The sequence below is a fragment of the Camelina sativa genome, chromosome 11, assembly GCF_000633955.1.
Source record: "Camelina sativa cultivar DH55 chromosome 11, Cs, whole genome shotgun sequence".
NCBI classification, from domain to species: Eukaryota; Viridiplantae; Streptophyta; class Magnoliopsida; order Brassicales; family Brassicaceae; genus Camelina; species Camelina sativa.
In genome coordinates this window covers 18,687,227-18,706,816 of record NC_025695.1, presented here as the reverse complement: position 1 = coordinate 18,706,816, position 19,590 = coordinate 18,687,227, and the positions used below count along the sequence as shown (strand labels likewise).

Genomic DNA, 19,590 nt, shown 5'->3' with positions numbered 1-19,590 from the left:
TCTTTGCGAGCAAATTTAATAGTAAAAAAATCTTTGAGGGAGGTTATAACTTATAACTATTAACTAGTACTGATTAATAGTTTTCTTTTTAGTTACTAAAGTTGATTTACCGTAAATTAAGGATTTATTGGTTAATTGGTTCTTTTATACCAAAATAAAATGATTTGAAATAGCAAAAGGAAAAAAAATATATTAAAAGAGAGAGAGGCTTTATTATAACCGCGTGGACCCCACCACGGGAAATATGTTCGATGGCAATGTCAAAAGCCAAAGAATAAATGTCAAACTTATTGACATTTTTTTCAGTTTTTTTTTTCTTTTTTAAAATAAATACATTGATGAGACAATAATAAGTAAAAGCTGAGTTATTATTATTTTCTCACAATACTTTTGCCCAATTAAAAAAAAAACAAACCTTGTTATGTTTTGTTGGCACATCTTAAGTCCAACATCATACTATTTTTATTATTATTTTCTTTTTCTGTTGTAAAACATTTTGTGATTTTTTTGAAAGGTTCAATATGATAATATTCCTTGTTATACTCAATCAATATTTTTTTTAGTTAATTACTAGATAGGGACTTATTATTTGAGAGGTGTTTACAAGTTTTGCTATTTGTCCAAAAAACTTTAAAAAATGCTACTTTTTATATTTAAGAACATAAATTTACACATGATGTTTGGATTTATTAAGTTTCATTTTTTTAGGGTATAGTTTTTGTTATAAAATATGTGTTTTATAAAAAAAATCTCTGAAATATTTCATATTTAAAATGGGTTTCAATTTAATTTGTAGCCTCTGATAAAAGAAAGATTAACTTTGTACCATCTATAATTTCAAAATTAGTTTTCTTTTGACATGTTTGGATAGTTTTACATTTAACCCCCTACGTAGAAAATAATGTGTCGCCTCTATAGAGGCATTAAATGCTGTGAAATCTTATAATATCTAATGTTGAAGATACTGAAGCATTTAATGCACCGAGTGTAGATAAAATCTTCCGCCGCTGGCACATAGGGAGGAGCAAGATTTTGTAAAAGTGCAATGATTATATTAGATATTATTTGCTTTGTTCGGATACCATTGGTATTCCGCTGGCTATTTATTACCGCAATAGGTTTATTGGTGATCATAATAACAGAAAGAGTAAGACCGGAAGGTATTACAAAGCTTGGTGAACAAACAGATAAAGACCCAGAGAATTAAAGTGTAAGGTGTGTATTAACTGCATCGTCGCTTTGTTTTTTTTGTCGTCTACAACTTAATTGTGAGTTTGTGTTGTAACATTTAACTGATGTAGTGTCGCGCTAACTTGTTTACTCTCTATGTGCTGTTATAGGGGATTGATGACGTTGATTGTACGACTGGTTCAAGGGGAGTGGAAAAAAGATGGGCAAGGCAACTACGAACATGTCTCCACTCCGGAAGGTTACTACTTAGCTGTCCGGCTGTGGGAAAGCGACGGATTTACAAAGGTTGTTAGTTCGGTTAAAGAGTGGATGGATTTAAGGTCGGAGGACGAGATCGAGTTGACGTACCAATGGCCGCAATGGATGATGGGTCCTGACTGGAAACGAGCCGACCCAATCCAAATCCTAAATGATGAAGACACGACTCTGTTCATGGCAATACGAGCAGATCTGGAAGAAGTGCATCTTCGCGTGAAAGTTAACAAATCAGGAAAGAGAAGTGGCAAACCAACTGACCGCAACCATATGGATGTGGGGCCATTTACGGCGAGAGAGATATCTGATAAGTACTGGAATACCGCTGAAGCAAGAGCGGTGTGGGATGCTGCGTTACTAAATATGTTAACGCGTAACAATTTGGGTAACGCAATTGGCGGTGTTACCTCGACGTGGCCAGATGGTTTTAACCTAGAAACCGGGGATTCAAACAATGGATATGGACAGTCCAATGGCCCTCGTTATCATGGGATACGGATCAACAAACATCATCCACAAGGGTCTACTGCTGATCAAGGTGCCACTAATATTGTCTCCGGATCAGTCACCACTGCGAAGGGGAAAGAAAAGCTGGTTGCGGATGATCCCTACGGTACTGCAGAATATGAAGCGTGGCGCAAACACTACCAGTCGGAGATGTGGAGGGAAATAAACGCAGGTTATATCAGTCTTGATGGTTCACCAGTGGGAACAGAACAACAGACATCAGATCGCTAGAAAACAGCTAAGGCGCTGCAATTTGGTGTCTCGGTGCAACCTATTGCAGAGGAAGATGACTGATTCCGTCTAAGCCTATCAGGTGGTGTTCGGTAGCAGCTAACCCGCCAGATATCCTGACTGTCTCGTCGACAAGCTCAACTGATGCAACGCCTATAATACGCCAACCACCCAACCATCAAGCGAGACATTCTCAACTGAGGAGCTGGAAGATAACACAGGTAACGAGAATTCTCAAAAAATTCACAAAGCTAACATGTCTGCTTCTTACTGAGTAATTGATGTATTAATAGGTGATGAATCTAGAGCAAACCATTCCAATGCTGTTGGAGGACACCTGGGTATAATCCGAGTGACGCCTATACATGGAGCCATTGCTGCGAATGCCAACGATGCTATCACCGGTAACCGCACAATAGACGTTGCGACGAATTGTGAGTTTGGAAACTCCAGCAGGACTTTGCTAGCAATTAGAGATACTCCTGTACCCACTGTGTTGTGTGACAGTGACGCACCACCCTATTTTGATGATCTGGGTGAAGAAGGTACACAAATTTAAATCACATCAAATTGAAATCATGATAACAACCACATTACTCCCATAACATAAATTGTAACAGGAAATTTGGTTTATTGTTGGTAATGTCCAGATCTGCTAAACAGGGCGTTGAAGGATGCTGATTACGAAGGCGACGAGCTGTTCGTGGGGAGGATATTCAAAAAAAAGGAAGATTGTGCCATCAAAATGGCGATACATGCAATACGTCGGAAATTCTATCTTATCCACTCAAAATCATGCACACTGAAAGTGTTGGCTGTATGTGTTAGTCACACGTGTCCATGGCGTGTGTTTGCACATAAAATGGATGACATCGACCGTTTTGAGATAAGAAACATCACTCTGCAACACACCTGCAGTGTCGATGCAAGAGGCGACTTCCACAAACAAGCAACAACTGCAGTTATTGAAAGTCTGATGAAGACACGGTATTCCAGCGTCGGTAGAGGACCGCGGCCAAATGAACTCCGGCACATACTTCGTCAAGAGTTCAGCCTAAACGTGTCATATTGGAAGGAATGGAGGGCGAGGGAAATTGCGATGGACAATGCCATGGGATCAGCCATAGGAAGCTTCACATTGGTTCAGCCATATTTCAAGTTGCTCTTACAAACCAATCCAAACTCAAACGTTGCCCTGGAAACGGAATTAGATAGCAATGGAGTTGATCAGTTTAAGTATCTCTTCCCTTCACTACACGCATCAATCCAAGGATACGCATACATGAGGAAGGTAATTGTCATAGATGGTACACACCTTCGAGGCCGATATGGAGGCTGTCTTATTGCTGCAAGCGCTCAAGATGCAAACTTCCAGGTGTTCCCTTTTGCCTTCGCAATAGTAAACATTGAAAACGACGACGCCTGGACGTGGTGCTTACGAAAGCTAACGGATGTCGTGCCAGACGAAGCAGACCTGGTATTTGTGTCGGACAGGCACTCTTCTATATACACAAGTATACGTCAGGTACTATTTTTTCCACAAATAATAAACATGCTAATTTTGTATATGTTAATGCGTACTGTTTATATGTTAATGATTGTGGTATCGCAATAACACAAGATCACATACATCTGAACAGCAAATGTCAATCCACATATGTAGCAAGCGATTTGCATAAGTAACCTTATAAAAATATTAGAGTTATCCACTATCGGTTTTATCGGATAATCACTGTGTTAGTTCATCAATTCACCTAGCAACATAAGAGCTGTCACTTGGGTAAACGTTAGTGCATAAACTGAACTTATCAAATATGTTGTTACATATGAGGATACAATCCTTGGTAGTTGATATCATTTTAGTTATTGTGCAACAAAATAGTTACGTCGCTATCTTTACAGGTGTACCCAATGTCCTCGCATGCGGCGTGTGTCGTCCACCTAAAGAGGAACATCATAGCGATTTTTAAATCGGAGGCTCTGGGATCATTGGTTTCGAGCGCAACAAGATCTTACAGACTAGTGGATTTCAATAAACTCTTTGCGGAGATCAATGCAATGAACAGCAAATGTGCAGACTACCTAACTGGCATCGGTTTCAAGCATTGGACACGATCTCACTTCGTGGGGGAACGTTTCAACGTAATGACAAGCAACATAGCTGAGTCCTTAAACAATGTCTTGACTATGGCACGTGGTTACCCCGTTATTTCGATCCTTGAGACCATCCGAACCACATTAGTAACTAGGTTTGCCCTTCGGCGTGAAGCAGCACAACAAGAGGAAAACATATTGCCCCCTCCAAGGTAAATGAAATGGTAATTGAAAACTTTGAAAAGGGAGCAGGCTATATGGTTTACAAAATAGGCGACGACATCTATGAGGTCAGGAGTAAGGACGAATCAGCTTTCGCAGTTCATTTGTGGGAGAGGACATGCACTTGCAGGGAATTTCAGCTATTAACGATCCCCTGCATTCATGCAATTGCTGCAGCTATTCAAGCAGGGGTGAGAGTTGACACTTTGGTGGGGTATTAATCACACAGTCCCGAATCTCCGTTTGGCATACAAAGCCCTCTTCATGCCAGTGCCGGATGTTGCTAACTCAACACCTTCACCCAGCGAAGTTGGTGGAGGAAAGCTTGCTCCACCGTTTGTTCGAAGACCATCGGGACGCCCACGCAAATCACGTATATTTTCAAAAGGCAAATTCAAGGTAAGGGAAAAGATATTAAATAACTATAGCAGCTTCTAACGAACCTCTTAACTTACTAATGTGCAACCTACCATATTTGCAGCGAACTTCACGGAAGCGGTGCACACGATGTCGTACACTGGGGCATAACCGTGCGACTTGCTGCAATCCTATACCGGTAACCATTGGTATCACCCTTGTCGTTAATTTCACACTGTTCAAATCTTAGAAACGTTTTATGCAGGAGCTGTAAGCGCAATAAAAGGGAATTGTTTTTTGGCGGTGAAGACGCATGATGAAAAATCCATGGTCCAAGTACGTCAAAGTAAGCGGGAGAGCAGGAAGATTTCCTTTTCCGATGTTAACAGAAGAAATCCAACTGCAACTGCAACAGTGTAAGTACAACACTCCATAAGGGAGTCAGCTAGCTTTAGAGACAATTTTCACCGTATATAACCTAACTCTAACTGCAAATGTATAATTATCAAGAAGAGGGTAGCCTCATCCATGTGTGGAAAAAATAATGTAATGACCATGGCAGTAAAATGAATATAAGCATGCTTCAAAATGAATGTTAGTGTCGGCTTCAAAATAGAATACCCCCTTTAAATGGTAAAAATGTTATCGAAATGGTATGAATGTTAACATATGGAGAGTGGCAACATTAATGGGAAGACTTAAATATGACTGCTAACTATATATATGAACTCGGAACAGTAAAATTATTCGAAAAGTCATATAGTATGTGCTAATTTTTTATGTCTTCCATCATTCTAGAATTGTTATCTGTTAACAATGATTTCAATGATGCCTATATGTCATACCTTAGCGCATTCAGGAACGACAATAATATAGTAACCTAACAAAGCTTCGAATGGATAGTATGAATCCTCAAAGGATGAACTGAATGTTATCAAAGTAAAGAAAACATTACATGTTAACATCGGTACCATGTTGAGGTTGGAGAAATTATAGACAATACGTAAGGGATTTAAAACGGGTATCATAACATGCAAACTGTTTCAGGTATAGCAAATAGGTATCATTACGATGAAAATGTTATCAAAGAAAACTACCCAACGGAGTTAAAACTTTAAAATCTTGATGAGACTTAAGTTAATCAGTAACATATGTCTGATTTGTAGGGATCCCAAACGAAAAAAAAGATTGCAGACGTCTGAAACAAAATAAACTCATACGGATTATATTAAAACTACTGAATGCCGAATAGAATGATGGCAGACATGAGTTTTTTGGTCTCGGTATCCAAGTCTCCAACATCAAATGCAACACATTCTTTAATTCCGCCTGCAGCATGGGCATGGATGAAAAAGACAGAAAGGATCCCAGCGTCGTTTGGTGAGTTTGCCTGAGGGATGACATGTGGCCTTTCTACTGCATATGAGGTAATAGGTACATGCGCCTTACTCGAATCCAATTTGGCATGTTTGAATAGGAAAGTAAGCATTACCGCTAGCGGTTGGATTTCACCAATGATAGTTGAATCATTCCGGATGTGGACGTTGGAATCAAGGACAATGATTTTACGGCATTGGAGATCATTACACAGTGCCACCCAATGGGTTTTGTCAAAATTGAACGGCATGTAGAGATAATCAGCTTGAGCAAACAGCTCAACACGCTCAGAATCACCCCAACCAACAACCGCATCAAGTAATGGTGTTGGGAACTTGAAATCCTCAGTATTTTTACACTTGCAAAACTTTGGATAAAGTCTCGACAGGGTGGAGACAAACTTCGAGTCAAGCATGTCCACTCGGAGCTTCGCACCGTCAAGCTCATCAACCCTCAACAGATGCCTGCTGAACTTGATAAGGCCATCCATTATCTGATAACAAACAGATTATCACTTTAATACACATGGCACTGAAGTTGCTTAAATGCAAAGAAAACAACCACCTGAATAAATTAAACTTTACCTTCTGGACCATCGGTTTCTTCCTATCAATTAACTCTGCGATTTCTTTACTCCCAAAATAGAAATCTCCACCAAGACATATAAACTGAAAGAGTTATATAGAAAAGAAAACTAATTTTTAAGCATATGATGCACAGCTATACGAAACATAAAAACTTTAAAAGTAAGTCAATAGTTGCTAGTCCAACCTTGTCGCATTCAACTTCTTCATAGAATTTCGGAAACGTTCCTCCAGGTCCGACATGGTAGCGGCCTCCGGCAAGTTTGGCGATGGATGGCCTACCAGGTACTTGGTTTTCTTGTCAAAATGATAGCGCGTGTCCAGCCTGGTCGACATCATCCTAATCCGTTTTGTCCTCTGGACCCCGACTGGCTGTACACATAACACGCCCTCCTTCACACCCTCGACATTTTGTTCCTTCCAGCCCATTACGGGTGACGCTTGGGTCTACAACGTGTTAGTTGTGTAAAGTCAAGAGGTGTACATGAATTATAAAATAATTGGGATATGCGCTTTGATACGAAATATCAAGTAACGTGGGGATTGTAAACTTACATCAGCTATACCATCATCCGTGACATCCACGCCGCCAGCCACGCCACCAACCTCTTCATGTTGCCCGTCATGTGTGGGTTCATCAGGAAAAACATAATACAACATGCTTGGTTTAGGTATTAGTTTAACAATCGCAACTAATTGTTTGATAACAATAGTAATGGTATTCAATTTAATGAATTACAATCAGAGTTAGCAACTAGCTTAAAATATATAGCGGTAACACCAGTTTTATGAACAACTAGCTTAAAAAAATTGTCGGCTACCTCGTCTTGTTGACCGTCTGGTAAGAGGTCAGAACCAACCTGGTCCAATAACAAATGAGTTGAGTTGAGGAAGTTGATAATATATCATGTATTATAGGATTGCAGTTTCCATGCTATTATTAAAGTTAATAGTTATCGGAGACATATGTTATATGTCCGGTAAAATGCAGTTTGCCATGGTAACAAAGATATTAATAGCATCGTACCTCCACGTTTGGGCACTCAGGTAAGGACTCGCAGTCACCCTGGTGCACAAATTATAAGGGGGTAAGAGATACTTAAACTTCTATCAGGTAAAATGTAGTTTCACATGATAACAAAGATAGTCATCATCTAACAAACCTATCTAAAATTTGTTTCCCCCGAGTTATTAACAAGGTCGTGGTAATATTGAACTGCAAAAACAATTCTATAGCTATGAGGAAGAAAAGAAAACTAACTGCGCCGGTAAGGCCGTCTATAGTGGCGTCAGAATCAACCTAATATACAAAAAATATAAGTTATCAAAATGTTTCACTTCAGCAATATAAAATTTTAAATAACATTACATACCTGGTCATCGTCCTCTTGTGGACAAGGGACGCCGCCGTCCTGGGTAAAAGATCGAGTATGTTAGCAAAGCAGTTACAAAGTTAACTCCTTAGTTATCGAATATATTAGTTAGTGGGTTTTGTTTGTTGGGGCATAACGTACCAAACCGGCTTCAGAAGAGAACGGGCAAGGTGATGGTGTTACAGAAACGTCATCCCTCTACACATCATTGACAAAATAAGACACGGCCACTCAATAAAAAAGAAGACAGAACAAAACAGTATAAAATAAAAACCGTTACCAGTGAATCCGTTCTGCGGGTACCAACCTGTTCTTTGGGCTGCTCCAACTGACTATAATAAGCAGCTACCTCAGCAACAGACGTGTTCACCGAGTTGAACACCAAATCAAAATCGGCATCAGAATTGTTCACATTGTTGTTTGACGTGTTGCCCACCGTGGGGGGCAAGAAACCGACATCCTCGTCGTTGCCATTGCCCTTATCTTTAGACGCATCAACACCAGATTGAGGCATACTCGACTCCTTTTTTACCTCATCTTCCCCATCATCCAAACCAATGGTAGCGTTTTTTTTAAACCACCCAATAACCCCATCAATATTCTACCCTCCAGCCTCGAAAGCTTCTCGTCAAGTAGCCGAGATATCATGTTTATATCTACATTCCCTGGCTGTGAGGCCTCTGCATTGTTGGATGCCGACTGATTAGACGGATTCAAAGGAACACCTCTACAATGCTGAACACCTCTCCGGGCACGCGGTGCTTTGCCCCTCAACCCCTTCCTATTTTTTTTAGGGGCGATCTCAACGTCCGCGGGAATGTAGCCTCCACGAAATATATCTTTATTAAATTTGTGTCCTTCTTCAGCCAACCTGACCATGTTATCTACTTTGGGATCTTCTTCGTCATCAGACCATGACAGGTCTTCCCAACCAGCATCCACTGCAGCCTCCGGTAAGATAATGGGATCCACATGAGCCTGTTCAACACACATATACATAAATGTCGTTAGCAGCTAAGAATGCTGTTATCAAACATGTTTGTTATCAGCTAAAGATGATATCAGACTACGAAGTTAGCAGACAACGGTTTAAGTAAGGAGAAATTTAAGCATGGAGAATATTATCCAGGTAACTTCATTATATTGTTGTTACCAAATAAACATGTCGTTAGCATGTACTGACGTTAACATACAATGATCGCCCCACAAATAATATATCAACATTTAAAACGATACTAGTGTTACCAAACAATGTTCTCAAGACATATAATCGTCAAAATATAAATAAACAAACCAATAATGGGGTTTATCAGACAAAAGAAAGAATATGAAAAACTAAATGGTAATACTAACTATCATGTAAAATATTATCCGGTAACGACATATTTATATAATGTTAACATATAACATGTCCATGTTTATATAATGTTAACATGTAAACCTGTCGTTACCATGTACTGACATTATACAGATAATGTTCCTAACACCATAATGTTGTTACGAAACAATGTTCTCAGACAGATAATCATCAAAAATTAATAAAACAAACAAAACAAACAATGGTGGATGCAAACTAACCACGCATTTCGCATCGATTTCTTTGGCGTTCCCAAGCATGAAAGGAACAGTCTGCCGTCTGGGTAGTTCATTTTCTTCCTCTGATTCAGAACACAATGAATCCTCTACTGCAGGCCCCTCTTGCATGGAAGGCTCTTCTTGCAAAACAACGAGCTGAAGAGCATATAGTAGACCCTGAACAGACACAGACGTCGTTGCAAGCTGAAGTATATCTCTCTCTTTGATCGATGTCATCATCATCTCAAACGACTTTCTCCCCCACGGATATGAAGTAAATGCTTCCAGGTTCTCGGACATTTCGGCATGTTCTTTAACAATCTTTGGATGATGCGATGTAGGCAGCAAAAAACCATCAACAAGTGCGGGTATGCAAAACGAAGCCTCGTATTGGTATTCGTAACTGTTTTCTTCTTCAGCATGTTTATAACTCTATCGATAGTGACATCATTCTCAAGACCAAAGAGGGTGCCGTAAAATGGGATTTGTTTTTCGGCGGTCCCTCTTCTCTTTTTCTTCTGAACGGCAGGGAACTTACCGCATCGCAAGCCGGTTACAAGTTTAAATTTACGCAGGGAGAAGCGAATAGGCGTGCCCGCAAAAACAACCCAGATCTCGTTTGACTTCGAGACGGACAGCTGTCTCCCCAGTAGAAACAATCCAAAAGTCGCCGATCAGCTTGGTCTGTTGGGGAAATCAAAAAGAGATTCGAGGGGAGATTCCCTAATTGTATGTATCTCGTTCTGATTCAGAGCATCTATGATAGCCATCAGGGTTTTGAACTTGAAGTACACATTAGCTCTTTCCCCAATGGTTCTTCTCCATGCGCAATCAAGCGATCCGGTAACTCGACAGTTTCCATCTACATATTAAAAAAAAAACTAGTCAGAAACGCAAACTTGCATTCAATCGTCTGATTAGACACAAAACCATTAAATAAGAAAGCTTGACTTACCATAAAAATACTGCGGTGGATTGGTCCGTCTTCCCGTCGAAATGTCTCTCTAAGGGCGGTTTCTGATAGTTAGTAAGTGAACTGATTAAAATGGGTGTTTTTTAAGGTTAAAAGGGATAATCCCCATCGCTATGTAACGAAAGAAGACGCCGATTGGACTTTCAAAAATGGAAGCAACGTTTATTGCTCTTTTTTTGAGATTACGCTGGGTATGACAACACAATCTCTAACAAATCTAAAAAAACGACTTAAATCTTCTGACAGGCAGTATTTAAAAAGGAAAATAAAATTTTTTCATTTATCTGCACATGCATGAGTAGTAGGGGTAAAAAAGTGATGAATATATGCACAGTGCGATGGCTAAAATATTCTTTTGTGTCAGTTAATTATGAGGTTTTATGATGGTACAAATTGCAATTTCCCATTTAAAAATGACACAAATGGTAAAATTGAAAATTATTGAGACAAATGGCAAAAACAAAAGATTTTGACCCAATAAATAGCATTTTGTGTAAGAATCCCGTTTTTCTTTTGTAGGTAATTTTCCCTTTAAAAGATTCTTACCAAACATCTAGCGATGATTTTTTTTGTTTTATTAAAGTCATGTATAAATGTTATTGTGCATATTAGATTTAAAAATAAATAGAAAACCAAAACGTTGATAAAAAATGAAAGTTTTAGGTCAGATGCGTATTCATTTCACAGGTAGCTGGGGTCTTCTTTGCCATTGTGGGAGAACAACGACGATCTTGTAGGAGTTTAAAAACCGTTTGTAATTTATATACTCATCTAATTAAGTCATTGTTAGTTTGTTTAATGGATTAGTCGTTATTAGCTTTGTTACTGTTCCATTTTTTTTGCTTTGGACATAACCTTACGATTTCTTCCAACAACGACAACGTCGCTCCGGTGTCAAAACCAAACTAAGTTTTAGACTAGACACTACGCATTCTCTTTACATTTGTATAGTTCTTTCTTTATTACTTTGAAGGTTTTTCTAATTGCAATACAATATTGAGAGAGATCACAAAATCAATTTTGAACTCCTGTTTTTGTAAGTGATCCTTCAAAAAATCTACGAGTCCTTTTTGAAAAAATTGATAAACTACATGCTAATTTTCATTAAAAAAAACCCTTAAACCATAACAAATAAAAAGAATTTGCAGTTTTTGTATCGATCTTTACTTTTACTAGTCTTCTCTACCAAATCATACAAACATTAATAAGAATGTAAAGAAAGAACAATAGTTAAAAAAAATTAAAAACAACGTTAATAATAAATGTTTGCTAAAATAATGAAAATTTCTTGGTTGTATGATCATTGGTCGTAAAGTCTGTGTATTGTGTTGTGTGGCTTCATCACTCCATATCTCTAAGGCTGTCACTAGTCAACCATAGCTTCTTCTGGACAATGAATACAACATTGTCTGAATCTTGATCTGAATCTGAATCTGTCTTGGCCCCTACTTCCTCCCAATGCAAAGCCTTTAGATACTTCTTCACCAAATCCACCACTCTTTGTTTATCCCTTATGATTACAAACCCGCTCGGGCGCAGTATTCTATCCATCTCCAGTAACAAATCCACTTCACTACACCCTTTTTTATGTATATCCGATAGAATGTCCCAAGCATGGACGAGATCATATGTCCTTGGATATGTCGAAAATGCTTCACACCTGTGGAACGTTGAAACCGAATGAATTAAAACCAAAAAAATATGCTTAAGATTTCAGATTCCATGTAAAGCAGTGTGAAAACTGACCAGCTATGAATGGCGCCCATTAAACCTCTGTCATATATCAGTTTAAGTGTGTTAGGTCCATCCTCAGGAACAACATTCATTACCCAGACATCTTTTTCTTTCAGGGCAGCAGCAAAGGAGCCCATGCTCGCTTTCATGTCCATTATGTTTCTCACTGTATCTGATTCGGTTCTAGGACTCAGGAGATCCCAATAAATATCCACTCTCTGCCTCCAAAGTTCCTGTACAAATAAAAATATATAATGTGAGTGACTAATTAGCCCATGTTCTTAGTTTGTCAGTTGCAAGTTTAAACAGAACTTAAGAGTTTCTATTTACCGTGTCCTTTTCAAACATGCCAGTTGAATATCCAAAATCAGCAAGCCTAGGAGGAGGGGAGGTTAACCGAGCCGGCCATGGAGCTAATCCACTTCCCTTGGCTTTGTGGTCATCTAAGGTAAACCCAAAAAAGTTTCAGTGGGAATCTGTTTTCAGTTTGCTATCACAAACTTAATTTAGGAAATATATTTAAAAAGTGAGCAGAAGCTTGAAAACTTACGGTCACTGTAAGGAGTAATGCAGGCTTCCATGTTCACGCCCCACACAGCATCAGGGTCACTATCAGAACGGCAAAGAGGAGGTTGAGTTCCAGGTTCTCTTTCCAGATAACAATCATTTGTCATAGGTTTCTGCCAAATAACAGTTTGGTTCCTTTTTGCTGCTATCTTCCAACACATACGCTCTACAAGAGCACTCATTTCTCTCCAGATTTTGAGGTCCTCTTCATCTTGTGCATATGCTTCTGGAGATGAATATGCAAAATAACCACCAGGCCTGAGTACTCTGTCTAGCTCCAGAAGAAGAATCCCATCCCTTTGAAGCCAATCGATTCTGCAACGTGAACAGTGAGCAAGTTCAAACGATCTGCTTGGGTATGGGAGCCTCTTCGTCCCTAACACACCAAGGGAGGCAGGAATGCCTCTCTCAAGAGCAAATTGGATTTGGTTCTGATGCACGTCATTTGGAGCCAATGACATTGTGAGGATATCAGATGATAGAAGATAACCACCAAAGCTCGCAACACCACAACCAACATCAAAAACTGTCCTTAGCCTTCCACCGTTGTTCAAAACGTTGTTCGGATAGTTAAGCATCTGAAATGTTCGAGAATACAATCAGTGAATGAAGAATAATATATGCTCTCTTTTGTACAAGTAACTGCCTTACATTAGCCATTGATGCAATATACTTATCAGCCCCATAGTGAAAATGAGTGCCTCCACCAGGGAAGTTAATCTTGTCTCCTTTGACAACCATCCAATTTTGGTCAGACTTCTCATGTGCAAGGTGAGTATGCGGTATGTTCACTTTCCACACTTCGTCTCTGCTTTTTGGCCACTTAATAGGAACCTATATAACATATTGGAAGAGAAAACAGTTATGTCAAGACTCTGATCATTCATATCAAATAGAACTGAAACAATATATCCCACCTTATATCCATTAGGAGGAGGAATCAAGCAATTAAATCGTCGTTCAGCAGGAGGACAATGACGTTCATAATGCTCCATCAAAGACAAATCAAGCTTCAGTCTCATTTGGTATATGAGATTCCTGTCTAAGCAAGGAATAAGCTCTGAATGCCGATCGTCGCACACCTTGGAAATAAGAAAAACAAAATAATATTTAACATTTGAACCTAACCATCGATACACAGAAGAAGAAGATTGCTAAAAAGACTCACAGGAAAACTTCTCGGAGTGAAACCATCATCAAGACCAAAGGAGCTTGAAGTGTCGTCCTGTTTGGTCTCATCATCATCACCACCCAACCCTAGTTTTCTCCCATATTCAATAGCTGATGCTCTATGATCAGAGGAGCCATAGAAGAGATAAACGAAAACAAGGACTACAGCTGCAATGCAGACCAAAGCAGTCACCTTCTTCTTTTGCCCTCCATCAGATCTTCCCCTCATCGCTTTTTTCTTTGAGATAAATCCAAACGGAGATCCAATGTTCCGACTCAAAGGATGCAGACTACTACTAGTAATTGAAGACTCCAGCTCACTAAAAGGAATGGATGATATTTCTCACCAGTTACAAAATTTTGAATCTGTTCCATGTAAAACAAAAAAAATAAACACAATGATCAGTATACGTAACCATGATTAAAATTTAGAAACTCGGAACAAGCAGGATAAGCAAATGAACATAAAATTCAAAAACAAACACACACACACACACACCAATTTTAACCATTCAAATACCAAAAAACAACAAACACAAAAATGTGTTCAACAACTCACTTAGAATGATAGATCACTTAGAGAAACTCAAGTCTCCAATCATCAACACGACGAAAGAATAAATAAGCAAGCAAGCACTCAATAGACAAAACAGTTGATCCTCAGTGTCCTGTTGGTGTGCTTTTTATTACAAACTATTTGGTCCGAATCTTTGCCACTAGGACGAATATACTACAAAAATTTCCTAGAATAAGAACAGATCTGGTGTGAGAAACACAGAAGTGCTATGAAACAGAAACGGATCGATTCATAAACGCGTTATCCACTGGTATCAATTCAAAAATCAAACCATAATAAAAATGAATCAGATGATCAAAAGTGACAAAAGAGGGACTTACACAATTTACCCAAGAAGGTTCGAAAGAGACAAATGACAGATCGAGGCAGTGTATTAAAATCGATAGAGAGAAAGAAGGAGACTGTCAGATTGAGAGAGACTCGGATCTGAAAGAGATTTGGGTTCTCTCTATCTTCTAAATTAGGAAAGAAAGAGACCAACTTGTGTCTTCGTGTCAAATGAAGAATGAAGGCAGCAAGCGACACTGCAAGTGAACGAGAGAGAGAGAGAGAGAGAGAGAGAGAGAGAGAGAGAGAGGATCGGTGGAGGTCGTTATTTTCTTCATCGGTTTATATAAATATGTAAATATTATTTGTCGGCGTTCTCTAAAATCTTTCTCATTGTTTGGGAAAATTATTTATTTATTTGTAGTTTTTTATGTTTTCTTAAATAAAACGGGGGTTCATCCCCTTGTTCTACCAAAAAAAAAAATATATATATATTATTTATTTATTTGTTTGTATTTCACCCTTTTTTTTCTTTTCATATTTGCAAATTCAAGCCAACTAACCAAATGTAGTAGTGTCAACCTAAGTAAATCTTATTATATAAAATTTGGTTCTCAAAGTTAATAATTCACCAGATCGTGACAAAGTTAAAAACTCACTAGATCGTAACATATGTCAGTTTTAACGATTAGATATCCAAGTTAAAAACTTATTAAATCGTAACACATGTCAATTTTAACGATTAGAAATCACATATCAAAGTTAGTAACTCATTAAATCGTTACACGTATCAATTTTAATGATTAGAAATCACAATTTTTAAATTTGTTAAAACGATGCATAAGATAATTGTAATCGTATATATTAAAAAAACTTTGTTAACCCTCAAAGGAAAACAATTATAAATACACCCCTCTATATAAGTAAATCTGCAAATAGATTATGACATATTTTTCACCAAACAAAATAATTTTGACTAGCTTTGTTTTTCTTGGTAAATTTTTTTTTTTTTTGTTTTTTATTAACCTTTTGTTTGACACATCGTTGTTCTTGAACAAGTCTCGAAAGCAATTTGTTTGTTGTCTAATCGAAACAAATATATAAAAAGATTCCTAGATATTACCACGTGTTTTCGTCGTCCTTTCTTTGAATTTTGTTTCGTTTCTTAATTTCATAATGCATACTACGCAATCTTTGACTTTGACGTGTTAACAAAGTAGCTTATGCATAATAACTAAGGTTTTTGTGATTATCAAATTTCTCACGGTATTATTATTATTTATATTAATTTGCAGGACATATATCATAAAAAAAAAGATGAATACACAAATGCAAGATAACAACATAGATTATATAACACCTAAACAGAAAGAGTTTTTATCGTCAAACGATAATATGCCTTGCAAGAAAGTGGGAAGCAAGAAATTTGTAAAAAAACAATGAGCTCATTGGAATAAATTTTCTCATAAAATAGAAAAGGGATTAAGAAAAACATACAGAAAATTATAAATTCTAAAAAATAGAAATATTCACTTCTATATAAACATAGATCGTCTCATCTTATTCATCTAACAAACTTATTTATTCAAAAATATTGCTTTCAACTTTGTTCTTTATTTTTTAAAACCAAAATATACTCCTAATTTCTACTTTTTCAGTTTGGAATAGGTAAGATTAATATGTTAACCCAAAAAAAAATGGAAGATTACTATCTGCATCTTTTTTTCTAATACTGTATTTTAATATTTATTTTAGTAGTTTTAGATTATTTATTTAATTTATCTTTTCATCTTTGAATTATTTGAGATTCATATATTACTGTGATTATAATTTTATATTATTTCATTAATTATATTAATTATGTCAAATTAATTTTCTTATAATTTCTCAACTTTGATTGGTTGGTCATAGACCTTTTTTTTGTGCAAACATAATTGTTACCATTCGTTCAATCTCAAAAGAAGATAAAGAGGAGAAGATTATCAACATAATGGTTAGATAAAATAGGCTAATCAAACACAAGCCTACAACAAACATAGACTGGAAAAACATAAATCGTTATTGATAGATCCATAGGAGCTTGGAGACTGAGGCTACATCATGGTGTGTCAAAGAAACTTCCATGAAATACATTGGGAAATTTAACATTAGTTACTATAAAAAGATTTTTTGACGTTGGAAAAGGATCTTTAGTTTCATTGGTTGTTGGAGCAAGCTACTTTGAGATAGCTAAAAGACGTGAACATGTTCTTTCCACACAGGAGGAGGGCAGAGCCGAGGTTCTCTCTATGGTGGAGGAGGTTGGACGCAAGGTTATCTCCTCAAGGGAGGAAGGTGGGGGAGGTTGGACGCAAGGTATCTTCCCAAGGGAGGAAGGCGAAGCGAAGGTTCTCTCCATGGTGGAGGAGGTTGGACGCAAGGTTCTCTCCATAAAAGAGGAGGATAGAACCAAGGTTCTCTCTCCATGGTTAGTCATACACTATTGTGATGTAATTATTTTTTTCAAAATGTAATTTAGAACCAACAATTTTAGTGACTAAAGAAACTATGCAAAAGTGAAAGTAAAGAGACATATAATAGTTGGCTTAATTTGTTCATATAAACATTTTCTAGGTGATGGTAAATAATATATTTGTAACATAAAGTATACCTAAATGTAAAAAGTACACTTTTAATGGTAACATACCTAAAAGATTTGTATATGGATATAAATCAGTGTATTATAGCAAAAAACAAAAAAATAAATAATATACTATAAAATTTTAATATATTTTTATTAAATTTAATTTAATTTATAAAACTTTAAACTCGCACATAATACAGATTATATAATTAAGTATAAATATGATTGTTATGAGAATAATGAATGTGTAACCTATAGAGTTGCACTTCAAGCAAATTCTCTTTCTTAGAAACAACCTTTTTTTTTTTTTTGTTCTTGCACGAAAAGAAATCCCTAATTAGCTATCTTATTTATCTATCTTGTTACGCTCTTAAGAGCAAGAGAATCCTAACCCTTTTCTATTTTAGTGTCTTGCTTGAAATGCAATCTAATTTTATTCTACTAAATTATACAGTATCATCAAAGATAAGTGTAGTGGTCCTATCTCTATACATTTTTTTTGACCTAAATCCATGTTCGAGACCTGGTTTTATAGATTGTTCTAAATGCCATCAACACACTTCTGTACGAATTGTTCAAAAATATGATTTTTTTTCTATTTCCCTACAAATTTGAACTAAGAAAAAAAAAAGCTTGTAAACATTGAAGAAAATAAACTCTGATCAAACTTGTAACACAGAAAGAGACAGACATATATAAACTTTTCATAGAGGAGATATATAATATATGATGGTTCTTTTTATTGAAACACGGTATAGCTTAATGACCTTATAAATGTTGGCACAGCAAACAGGACAACCCATTTTCTTGCTTTTAATCTCTTTCAAGCAAGAAGAAACGCATTCAGCAACATGTCCACACGGCACACACACTGCTTCAGATGATGCATCCACACAAATCACACACAATCTATCTTCTTTAGTACCCTCACTGTTTGTAGAAGGGAGTGAGATGTCGACAGGAGTCATAGCAGGATGAATGAGCACTGGCGGCATCTCACTCATTGCAGACTGAGGTGAAGCAGAGGTTGTTTGCAGAAACATTGGCTTTATAAACAGATTTTCAGTTAGTCATTACCACATGCAGATTAAATTTCATAGGTGGGTGGATGGGTGTAGTTGTTACTCACAAAGATGGTTCCCGAGCCCTGTCCATCACCATTTGTTGCTCCAGAGTCAGAGGGTCTTTGGGCTGTAGATGGGCTGATATAAGAGACTTTGAGCTTAGACTCTGTTAAAATCTTTCCACTGCCCTTGGTGAACTAGACAAAAGGATAGGCGCACCATTTAATATCAATTTGTTTCCCAAAAAATGTCAAAAAGGGGATTTCTTACTGTGTCTTGTGGTAGTTCATCCACATCAGTATGTGGAGGTACAATGGTACTTTCCAGGAGAAATTTGTCTTTACACTGCATATCTGGAGGATACTCTAGTTGCGGTTGTTGAGTAACTAAATTTTTTTAAAGATGTTAATAATCTCAATGTTCAAGTTTTTAAACTGCCAATGAATGAAGAGAAGAGAGAGTAATGAAGAAGCATTGTACCACTAATGATGGAAGAGTCCCATGGCTGTATGACACCACGGTTGGGTCTTACACCGTACTTCCTTGGAGCTGTTGTTTTGAACTGTTTCGGTGAAGAAAAGGAAGATGTCATTGTACCACATGAAGAAAGCATGTGAAGGTTGGTTGGTGGTTAATTAGATGGAGAATTGTATATACCTTGAAAGCAACATAGTGCTCAGTTTTTTTGGAAACTTGATCACAGTAGCTTTCAGTTTCATACTCGAGTTCCACTGTAACAATAATAATACTCTTGATAATAATCAAGAGAATCAACCCTCAACATTTACGTAATCTAAAAGTCAGAACCTCAAAGCTTTTTTGGATGTTTTTTTTTTTTTTTTTTTTTTT

The 19,590-nt window shown here is 37.3% G+C and overlaps 2 protein-coding genes across 2 annotated transcripts in view; both read right to left on the bottom strand.

Moving 5' to 3' along the window:
- Positions 11,870-14,538, bottom strand: LOC104723770 (probable methyltransferase PMT3). The gene is made up of 7 exons (XM_010442171.1): positions 14,209-14,538; positions 13,958-14,122; positions 13,692-13,874; positions 13,024-13,618; positions 12,804-12,916; positions 12,486-12,706; positions 11,870-12,399 (listed from the first exon to the last, which is right to left on the bottom strand). The coding sequence occupies exons 1-7, from the start codon at positions 14,437-14,439 to the stop codon at positions 12,081-12,083; spliced, it is 1,827 nt and encodes a 608-aa protein (XP_010440473.1). The 5' UTR covers positions 14,440-14,538; the 3' UTR covers positions 11,870-12,080.
- LOC104723771 (vesicle-associated protein 2-1-like) overlaps positions 14,032-19,590 on the bottom strand; it is a 7,260-nt gene continuing 1,701 nt past the window's right edge. The window contains exons 3-9 of the mRNA XM_019233106.1: positions 19,399-19,472; positions 19,222-19,303; positions 19,012-19,127; positions 18,807-18,938; positions 18,445-18,723; positions 14,209-14,576; positions 14,032-14,122 (exon numbers count right to left, since the gene is read on the bottom strand). Of these exons, the coding sequence (XP_019088651.1) occupies positions 14,487-14,576; positions 18,445-18,723; positions 18,807-18,938; positions 19,012-19,127; positions 19,222-19,303; positions 19,399-19,472 (773 nt within the window). The 3' untranslated portion in view covers positions 14,032-14,122; positions 14,209-14,486. The remainder of the gene's footprint in view (positions 14,123-14,208; positions 14,577-18,444; positions 18,724-18,806; positions 18,939-19,011; positions 19,128-19,221; positions 19,304-19,398; positions 19,473-19,590) is intronic.